General features: G+C 37.7%; 1 protein-coding gene across 1 annotated transcript; it reads left to right on the forward strand.

The window, feature by feature from the left end:
• Nucleotides 1-3,763: 3,763 nt before the first annotated feature.
• olfml2bb (olfactomedin-like 2Bb) lies at nt 3,764-7,933 on the forward strand. The gene is made up of 8 exons (XM_030774721.1): nt 3,764-3,937; nt 4,429-4,695; nt 4,873-4,980; nt 5,438-5,608; nt 6,100-6,286; nt 6,480-6,962; nt 7,080-7,256; nt 7,350-7,933. The coding sequence occupies exons 1-8, from the start codon at nt 3,764-3,766 to the stop codon at nt 7,931-7,933; spliced, it is 2,151 nt and encodes a 716-aa protein (XP_030630581.1).
• The last annotated feature ends 3,450 nt before the right edge of the window (nt 7,934-11,383 follow it).

The raw sequence follows: 11,383 nt of genomic DNA on the forward strand, positions 1-11,383 counted from the left end.
CAAAACACATATCATTCATTAATTTGTGTTCTTTGTAGAACAGTGAACATATATCAAATATAAAATATGTGTTCACAGCAATTTAAGAGAAATCAAGTTCAGCATCTCCATATGGAAATGGAGCCTGAGGCTTTTCTTCATTTCTCATTTAATTTTTCTGTGTAATCTTGTCTGCATTCATCCCTGTTTCTGTATGATTCCTAAGAGAACAGAGTACAGAAAGAAGAAATAACATTGACATTTGTTATGGCCCCTGCATTCCATACAACATTAAACATGTTATTTGCATGGACAGAGCAGGAGTTAATGTACTGTATCAGTTTATCAAACATTCAGTATTTCAGCATTAAAGTCATGTAACAGCAAAATGGCTGTACAATACACAGTTTTGTAAGCGAGGAGTTGTTACATGGAACAAACAGCCTGGAGTGCCTGCGACTGCACATCAGATGTGACTACACAAATACATGAAGAAAGTCTTTGAGCTTTTACAAAAATATTCCCAGTGAAGTAGACAAATAATTCTGAAACTTTTTTCATCTGCCTTAAAGCAATGTAACTAAATGTAACAAATGTATTACTTACAGTTGACTAGATCTTCACAGTATAGGTAAGGTGAAGCTATTTAGAAAAATCTTAAATGCATATATATATATAAATGTACTGATAAATAATAAATGACAGAACAGCAGTGGTTTACAGGTAAAAGAAAGAGTACATCAAGTGTCTGAGGATTTGAGGTCCAAGCATGAAAAATGTTAGGTGGTTGACTACATTTGTTGCCTACATTTGTACTATCAGTGTACCTTAGAGCAAGGCACTTGACCTCAAGATCGCTCTAGTTGTTTGTGAAAAGAAATTATTCTAGAAAAAATTATGTGTTCTAAGTGGGTAAATGTACACATATTGCACAAAGGTATCACAAGTAACAATGAAAAGGAAAACTGACAGCATCAGTATGGTATATCCTGCTATAGTGAGATAAAATAAGGATTCAAAAATCAACTGGGATTAATCGGTAAATCTTTTAGTTACGTGCCGTGGATCACTCAAGAAGAAGTGTCAAGGAGTTCAGTACGATATTTTTCACCTTATTTTTAGCAATAAAACATTTTATGCAACATTGATTGCAACACACATAAGCATTTAAGAGAGAGTTTTGCAGATGATGACACTTTTTAAACTGCGATCAAATCAAATGTTGGTATACCACTTCAAACAATGCAGGCATGCTCTTGTGGCACAGTAAATTTTGGTGCCTGACAACAGAGGCGTGTTCAGGCAGTCCACCCAAAAATCTCTGTGTCATTGCCCACTTTCAAAGATTTGCCTTAGTGAGCATTTCACTGAGAATCAACTGTAAATGACTGAGAACGGAAAACCAACAAACTAATATTAAAGTTGAATGAAAGTCATCTTTTTTTCCCCATCTAATAATAGTCAGAGTTGCTGATGTTTTTTTTCTTCAGATGATCAAATAGTTACATGAATGAAATCTACGTTTTTCATTTGTCAACAAGTGAAAAAGGCACGTCTAAATAAACCAGGAAAGTTTCAGTGATTTTTTTACTTTTAAAAAAGAGATGAGTTCACTCTCTGCACTTCAGTAACCTTGTGGTGTTTGGCTTGTCTTTCACAAAGAAAGGTTTATATTACATGGACTTCAAACTTTTCAAATTCATAAAATTTGTTTTGGTTTGACTTTGTTATTTGGAGTTGACAGTGACATATCTGGAGTTGTTAACTCTGCCCATAACTAAAGCTTTACATTAAACTTGTGTATTTTGTAACGTTCTGGGATTTGTTTTCACTGCATGTTTCCATATCCGTCTATGAATCATCCAAAAAAATGTTGTTTTCTTTTAAAGACTTCTTAGGATCATTTCATATGTCTTTCTTTTATTTAAAAGAAAACCAGCCAGTAACCCTAAAAAGAGGTAGAAAACCACCTTAGTTTCTATGTCCTGGATAACAGCCAGAATGTTGCAGATACTTGTGCTCTGAAGTGATGAAGATCAGTGATCTTTAAACAGCAGTCTTTCATTTCAGACCTATAGCGGCATAGTTACAGGTGTATGTAAGGGTATCGTCAGTCTTTATTGCTGCCACATAGTGCTGGAGGGCTCAGTTCCTACACAATAGACTGTTGTTCCTAAAGCCCTGAGTCTATAGTGCCAAGGTAAACGGAACCCTTACACACTGATAAATGCACGTTCTTTCAAAAAACTAATGAACAAGCATTACTCATGAGAAAGAACACGTGGACATATAGTCAAATATTGTCATATTAAGCCTTTGACTTTATTTTATAGAGTCATCGGGCTATGTGAGGACATGAGCACATGCTTCAGTCCTGATTAATCAGCCTCTATACATGAATATAGTCTAGTTTAGTTTGTATAGAGTTTATGTCATAACTTTTGTAAAAGGTATTAAATGTGTTATTACACATGTAATGTTTCAAGTAACAAAATAATATACACATCCTCATTTTGGCATGGAATGATGTTTTCACAGAACGTAAGAAGGTAGAGAAGAGCCTAGTTTTTAAAACTTTAGTGAATGTCTCACACCATAAAAAAATAGCCCCATAATTTTGATAAAAGAAATAAAACCCTTTTGAATTTATACGCATTTATGAAAGTTTTAGCAACTGCAGTTTAAATACAGATTTTCTCTTTTAGATGTCAAAAGTCACTGGAGCAATCTTTGTGTTAAGGCACCTAAAGGATGCCCTAAAGTGGAGACTAAGGACTTTAAAGTGATCACTCTGTTGTACACAGTCAGACTTTTCCTTATATGCCTAAGAATCTAATTCTTGACTCTCTGAATAATGAGCATCATCTTGAAGAATCCTCTTGGCCAAACTATGAATCAGTCGCAAAAAACTTATAACAGCAGTGCCTTGAGTCACGTTGTGGCCTTTGGTGTAATAAAGTCTGATTAATCTACCTGTAGATAGCGCTCTTGCTTTTGATTTTATGAATAATACTACATGGTGATATCACTCGTTCATAGCAGAGAAATTACTATAGATGGCGCTGGTGTCTAAAACACACTATCACTTATTTGGGTTGCTGCGTCAAGTCGTAAATTATTCCAAAATGTAAGAGATCATTTCACTTTTACATAATTAAAAGACATTTTAAAATCTCACCTATATTTACATAAAGGGCTAATAAGACTGCTGAGGTGTTTGAATTCTATGAGAGATATTCGTCAGTCTTCTAAAACTTCTACAGTTTCTGGGTCTTCCTTTTTAATTTTTTTTTTTTTTTTTTTTTACCGGAAAAGTTTAAATAAGACGATTGCTACTTGAGGGTTCCTATTACTGGAATTAGGCCCGTAGCATATTTCAAGGACATATGCAGAATTTTCGTTCACATAATTATAGGACTCCTCCCTGTTTCAACGGGTAAGGGAAGGGGGGATTCCCACCTACTCCTATCCTGCCTTACACCATTCACATGTCTGTCCATTCATCACTGGCCATGCTGGAGGACCGCACAACCTTAATCTATCCTCACACAGAAAAATAAAATTGTTTTTTTTTAGCCTACATTCAAAATACATTCTCTCGATATTATTTGCCCAAATCAATGAAGAATTAATAAACCATGATAATATATTGGATTACACAAAGATAAAAAAAAAAAAAAAAACTAAACAAAAAAACTGAAGATTGGGTTGTTTGAAGGGCAAAAGATTTCGCCTAACTTTTCGCGACTTCGGATCCGTTTTGAATTGTTGGTGTATCTGTGTGATGCCTTCGTTAAGGATCGTGCTGGTGTTATGGTGCTGTGTGCTTTGTAGCGCACCAGTGGCGTGGAGCTCTGTGATAGACAACAATTGGAAAGACAACCACGCTGATCCTAGTGAGGATCTGGAGACGACTCTTGAGGACGAAATGGACAATCAGGAGAATATTTTAACACAGGTAGGTTTTAACATTTATTTTCCGTACGTGTTTAATCATAATTGTCAAATCATTGTAAATAATTTATTGGCAATTATATTGCACATGCCTAATATCTAATAGAATATTTCGTCAGCAGTATAATTAATTTAATATGCCTATACTCAGTTAACTGCATGAATGTTATATTATTTTATATCACAGGAACACCATTATGCTTGCACTGCATATTATGGAAGAATTCTTTTTTAAATGAAGTGCATATGATTTTGTCATCAGTGTGCACAGTGAAGATCGTGGCATTAAGATCTTTGAGATCATATTTACAGTATCCTCCAAAAAAGTGAATCTTTGAGTTTTAAATTTGTATTTTCTATCTAATAATGTTTAATGTTTTTCAAAATCATAACTGTATGATGTGGATGTTGTTTTGGTGTTTAAATCTTTGTATCTCTTGGTTGCTCTGCTGTTGTTGTTGGTGTTTTCATTTTTGCATCTCTTTCCTGTTCCAGCTGCTGGGGGATTATGACAAAGTCAAAACACTGTCAGAAGGACCAGACTGTCACTGCAAATGTGTGGTGAAACCTCTAAGCAGAAGTGCCTGCAAGCGCATCGAAGAGGGAAGTGCCAAAGCAGAAGATTTTTACACTGTGGAGACAGTAACATCAGGATCCAACTGCAAGAAGTGTGCCTGTGTTGCCCCTCCATCTGCTCTGAACCCCTGTGAGGGTGATTTCAGATTTAAAAAGCTTCAGGAGGCTGGGAAGGATGACATCAAGGTAAAAACCTTCTAAGTATCACTCTATGAACTACTTATACAATGCATAGATATACTTACCTCTGTATATTTTTGACTAAATACAGAAAGTTGCATCCAACAATCATGGTTTTGAATATCCCATTTAAATGAAATGAGTTTCCTCTCAATTTTGACTAATGTTGCTTTTTTTTTTAAGCTCTCAACTATAATGGATTTATTGGAAGGAGCCTTTTATGGGATGGATTTGTTAAAGTTGCACTCTGTCACTACAAAACTCCTAGAGCGGGTTGAAATCATTGAAAAGGTATGTGCTTACTCAGTATCTCTTAATATGAATATGTTTAAAGTACACATCTGGCAGCTGAATTTTGCCGTTAATGGCTGTTTACATTGAGCACAACATTTTCAGGAGCTGATAATCAGTCTTTGCCCTCAAAAAGTTGTGATGACTTAAAAAAAGAAAAAAAATCTGACATCACAATTGGCAACTGTGAGAATGACTCAGGCTTGAATAGTCAGCACAACACAAGGACCTGTGTCATTACTACAAATGCACAGTTTGTTTCCTGTGCTTACTGCCATTCTCATTAAAATAACCACACTTTGGATTTTATGCAAACAATTAGTCCTGTTCTAATTCACCGAGGCAACTGAAACCCACTGCAATCCTGAGTCAGTGGTAATGGGTCAACTGAGTTCAAGCATTTGGGCAGAATTACCACACATGGCCAACTACTGTGTTTCTGCCCGTCTTTATTCAGTCTGTTTCAGGGAACCTCACAAAGGAGAGAGTCAGTCTGAAAGGTGTCTCTGGAGAGAAGATTAAGGGAAAAGGGTCACGCGCTAACCATCGTATGGAGAAAAAGAAGCGTCTGAGTGACGTACAGCCCTCGCTCCAAAAAAATATGGCTGCAGCCTACACACACACTGAGGTAGACCCCAAGTGACACACATCAAGACAAAACTCCTCACATAACTCTAAACTCTGCATGTAAAGACATGAGTGAATTCTCATCTCTGGTTGAGGCAAAATTCAACCTTCAGTCAAATATTACACACACTGAAGTAAACTCCACTAACTGGACAGAGGGTCCTATCCAGAAGCAAGCTGAGCATCTGCATGCTGTGGAAAACTTTGGCTTAAGCTACCATGTCAGCCTGGCAGCCTGTTCAGTACAGTATTATGAGATCAAAGACAGAGAGTTTTCCTTAAGCATATCCAAAGATTTAATATACCACATCCTTCTTTCAATTCATACAACAGATTATTAAAACAACCACAAAATGGACACTTTGGACCTATTATAGAGACAACTACTGTAACTCACGTATTGCTGCTCAAGCATAAATGCCTCATGTGGGGAAGTGTAGCTTTTATATGTACAGTGTGATGGATGACACCAGATGTTTTGTTCCTGTGCAGAAGAAGTATGAGGAGCGGTTTGTTGGGACCCAGAGCTCCAGCAGGCCTTTACTGAAGAGGAGCCATTCTGAGGGCCAGGAGGTGGCCGAGGGGCCACAAAAGGCCAAATCAGGGTCTAACGGTCTGGTCATCAGAGGGGTGACGTATTATAAGTCCAATACTGAGGAGAATGGGGAGGAAGAACTTGGTGAGTCAACTGCATTACCCAGACATCAACCCTACCATATGTCCCACTAGCTTTTAACTAACTCTTAGTAACTTATTCTTTGTGAGGTATATCTATGACTGGATGTTACTTCAACTTCATCTGGGTGTTACTGGTACTTAGCGATGGCAGGGTATTTCATCAGAGACTGACTGCGCTACATTTCCTTTTTTAGCAGGAGCAGATGAGGCTTTGAGTGGTGATGGTTCAGTGGATTTACTCATTGATGATCAGCTGCCCAAACAGTCACCCAAGACCACCAGAGCAACAGCCTTTCTCACCACAGCAGCCCCATCCACCCCAACTCTTTCAAAAGAGTCCTCGGAGCCAACAAGAGCCGAGGAGCAGGTTGATCAGAATGTAGCAACTACTGCAGATATGGTAGTTGTTACAAATCAGATAACAGAAGAGAACCAAAGCACCATAAAGACACTCATGCCTTCAACTACACAGGCAAGAGTCATGACAACCACAACCACTGCTCAACCAGCAGCAACAAATGGAGTTGCCATCAGCACACCGCCTCCAACAGAGCCAAAACAGCCTCTCAATCTAACAGCACCTCCAAGTCAGGAAACAAGTCAGTCAAAGGTTAAATCCCGTCTTAACTGGGATGAGGACACCACCGAAGCTGTCACAGGGGCACCAAAGAACTCTGGTGAGTTCAAACCCTGCACGATAATGTGAAGCTGTTAAAATGTTCATATTTAATGACATAGAGATAGAACTTTAATGCAAAGTGTTGTCCTTGAACCTTTGTTCTTCTTGTTAACAGGAGTATGCAAAGACACTTTGGCCACAATTGGGGATCCAGTGACACACAACACTTACGGCCGAAATGAAGGTGCCTGGATGAAAGACCCTAAAGGCAATGGCAACATCATTTACGTCACAAACTACTATTACGGCAACATCCTACTTGAATTCCGTGACATGGACACCTTCAAGCAAGGTATTTTCTCAAATCACAATATTTTACTTATTTGAAGTTGTAATTCAACATTTTTTAATGTCAACGTAACTTTACATGCCTTTTGTTTCACAGGGCGTTCTTCCAACTCCTACAAACTTCCTTATAACTGGATTGGAACAGGCCATGTGATTTATGGAGGGGCTTTCTACTACAACCGGGCCTTTTCTCGCGATATCATCAAGTTCGATCTCCGGTTGCGGTATGTCGCTGCGTGGACCATACTGCATGACGCTGTGTTAGAGGAGGACACGCTTGGACATTCAGACATTGATTTTGCTGTGGACGAAAGTGGACTGTGGATGATTTACCCAGCACTAGATGAAGAGGGCTTTCACCAAGAGGTGATCATCCTGAGTAAACTAAATCCATCAGATCTGCAGAAAGAAAACAGTTGGAGAACAGGATTGAGGAGGCATTACTATGGGAACAGCTTTGTAATCTGTGGTGTTCTCTACGCTGTGGACAACTCTGACCGTACACATGCCAACATTTCCTATGCCTTTGATACGCATACGCACACCCAAATGATTCCCCTTCTGCCATTCACAAACAATTACACCTACACCACACAGATTGACTACAACCCCAAAGATCGCATGTTGTACGCATGGGACAATGGTCATCAAGTCACCTATGATGTGATATTTGCCTATTAATGACTGTAAGGGAATTTAATAGTTTGATAGGATTCTACATTCAGCACTTTTTGTATAAAGTAGTGAAAAATTATAATTCTATGTCTAAGTGGATTGTAGATCAGTCTACATGGCCCATATTTTTTTGGAAATTATATATTACCTTTTTTTTAATTGTTTAAATGTTTGTCAAATGCATGTCTTTTATTTGGCATCTTATGATCACTATTTCTGTCCTGGACCGGCAGAATACAGTGAACACTGAGGCATGACAAGGTTGTTTTTCTACTGCTTGGGAGAAACATATGTAAGCGTTGTATATAATGTAATATAAAATAAATATTACAACAAAAATCATTACACAAATGTTGAGTGATGAATACTTATGCCAATCCAAAACATTTGGAAAAGGTTCAAGAGCGGAATACCAGTCAGATGCAAAAAAGAGATGCAAGAAAAATAACCATAAACCTCAAATGACTAATATTTATTCAAGTTTTGTGTTATACATTTGAGTACAATGTTGTACTGAACAAATAGTTTAGTAAGTAAGTTTGTGTCCTTTTCCTCCTATAGGCATTTAACAAGAATTAAAAAAATAAATTAATTAAAATGATTAGAATTAAAAAGGACTACACAGTTCTGAAAAATCAAAGAACTCTGATACAATGATGCAGGTCTATGCTGTGGCAGGTTCCATGGAACTGGAAAGCAAATAATTTAGTAATACCAAGAGTTAGAGCCTTGGATATGAAATGATTCAGGTTTCAATATTAAATTCTATTTCAGTCTTAAATCAATCACTTAGTCAATCACACCACTTATTTCTTTGATACAAACCTTTCAGGAAAACAAAAAAGAAAGCACACTAAAGCAATTTCAACTGCATGGTTAAACTATTAACTACTGTACTACACTTTACCCATACCTATACCTATACTCTCAACTGTTCTGTACCTTACTTATTATACCTTAGATTTGATGGTGGGTGTTCAGTTAGGCTCTAGAAGTACATCAGCAGATAAGAAGTCCTGGTTGCTGCTTGACGGAGTGGAACGGTGTTCAGTGTCATTGTTGTGAAGGAAATGAGGTATGCTGGAGGTCTTGATGTGGACATACTTAATGTCCGTAACTTCAACATCAATCTGCATCATCACTTGGTAGGCCTTATCCTTGATCACAGTTTCTGAAAGATAGACACAAAATCACAAGACCACATATAGATAAAAGGACAATCATTCTGCTACTTGAAATCATTCATTCTTTCAATAAAACTTCTGCGTTTTGCTACTGAGTTCTTGTCCTGTCACATATTTACGTACAGATCTAAGACATTCAGTACAAGAGGACTAATACCATTGTCAGTATCTGCCTCACTGCTTTTTCTCATGACCACACACATCTACACACTGCTGGAAGACAAATCCCAGTCTCTCAAACGCACCTGCTCAAAACATTAACCACTATAGATTGCTTGGTTCCATATAGCTGTGGTAATTGGAGAATGCTGGAGAATTGTAAAACAGCATGGCCAGTTCTGATGGATCTTCTCATCCTCTAAGAGTGATTTATAAATTTGAACTTGAAAAAGAGAATGACATGAAACAGAACACTGGAAACTAGTGAAGTGATCCTAGATGATCCTGCTGAAGTGAAATTTAACAAGCCCACAAAAACTAGCAAAGTGTCCATATTACATCAACATGGTCTTACATGAACAGAAAGTTATTTTATCAAGTTATTTTGATTAGGTTCTATATGTTTTAATCACGCTAAATACTTCTCAAAGTGACAAAAATCATAAATATTTGGTTTTAGGTTTTGGATTTGTTTCTCTTTACGTTCCCTAAAAAGAGTGCAGCTCAGTGTTATTTTAATGTAGCCTATATGATTTGCTACCCAACCCCGTCAGGTGGCGTGTTATGTCTTAGTAATGAGACAGGGACAACTTGACAGAATAACACTGATTTGAACTTTAACAGCATTATTTAATGACTGAGCTAAATGAAACAGCATATAGTACCTTAGATGCTATTGGCATTATCAGTTGGCATAGGTATTAGTTTCATTAAGCAAAACTTTTGGGTTTGTCGGGTGAGACAAGAAGCTTTTTAGGCTATCTGAATGCACACAATCCATGTAAAGTAAAAAAAAAGGAGATATTTCATTCAAAATAGAATATCAAAAGTGGCAAAAGAGGTCTCACATTGCATTTACATGTTGCAGCTACATGTTGTAACCATGATGGTGCCAAAAAGGGAACCAAAGTGACAAGAAGCATCTAGAATACTTATGGTAAGACAGGGCCCATTTACATCTAATGACTGATTGCCAAGAGGGAACTTAACGGACGAACAGTCCATCTTGACATGAAGTGTGGACGTGGAAATATCTTAAATATGACTCAGGAAAAAAATGGGCCCCTAATTGCATATCAGTCAGTAAGTATGAGATGATAACATCTTTGTGTCTGAATAACACAATAAATCTAATTCACTCAGAAAAGCAGTACTGGCCGTTATGAGAGCAGAGGGCAGGAATGCCTCAGCTGTACTGAGAAGCCATAAGAACATGTTTAGATGCATGTTCACATAGATCTGGATGGTTGCCACATCTGCTCCTGAAATGCTGGACAGGAAGCCCCAGGGGCAGGAGCCTCGACTTTACTTTGGCCAGGGCTTGTGTCAGGAGAGGCTGGAAACTTCTGCTTCACTACAAAGCTCACATTTCACAGCAGAGTACGGGACATGCACCCTGATGAAAACTAGGAAAATGTTCCAGTCTTTCACCATAACTTGTGGAGTTTAGTAACTACTTAGAATAAGACAACACAACAAGACATTTATGATTAAAATACAAGGTTCACATTTAAAAAACAAGATTCAGCACCACAGCTGAAAGCTATGTAGATCAGCATACCATCTTCATATCCTTAAAATGGATGAATTTGAATTTGGCAGTCAGATCTGGAATTAGTCCTACAACTCCCTATTTTTAGCAGAATGAAGGCTTTAAGACAACATCTGACTAGAATCACTTCAGAAATCCATATTTATCATGGTTGTGTAAAAAATAACCTAATTTTTTTGTCTGTCCTTGACCATGACAGTTGAATATACAACAATTAGACATGTGGCCAAGCATGGAATGCTTCTGACTGAATAAAGTGACCCATTAAGAAACCCAACAATTAATTTTTTTACCACTGGAATTCTGCGTCACATCTCAGCACTCTAAGACAGACTCTACACGAAAACTCCTGTCCCTAGCTGTAAAGTGTAGATTGTATGAGAAAAACACATGCACGTCAAGTTCTCACTAAGAGAGCCACAAGGCCTCTGTAAATTTCATCCATAAAAGGATATAGTGCTCTACAATGGAACACAAGCTGAGTGTAGCTGCTCTTTGCATTTTCTGCATTAGAAATTTGCATTTGTCATTAGGGATGAGAACATATGGCTTTGCCTGCCT

This window comes from Chanos chanos, chromosome 5, assembly GCF_902362185.1.
Source record: "Chanos chanos chromosome 5, fChaCha1.1, whole genome shotgun sequence".
NCBI lineage: Eukaryota > Metazoa > Chordata > Actinopteri > Gonorynchiformes > Chanidae > Chanos > Chanos chanos.

Coding starts and splice junctions, on each gene's coding strand:
- olfml2bb (XM_030774721.1), top strand. CDS start 3,764: ATGCCTTCGTTAAGGATCGTGCTGGTGTTATGGTGCTGTGTGCTTTGT. Junction 4,981..5,437: donor GGGTTGAAATCATTGAAAAG/GTATGTGCTTAC, acceptor GTCTTTATTCAG/TCTGTTTCAGGGAACCTCAC. Junction 7,257..7,349: donor CATGGACACCTTCAAGCAAG/GTATTTTCTCAA, acceptor TTTGTTTCACAG/GGCGTTCTTCCAACTCCTAC.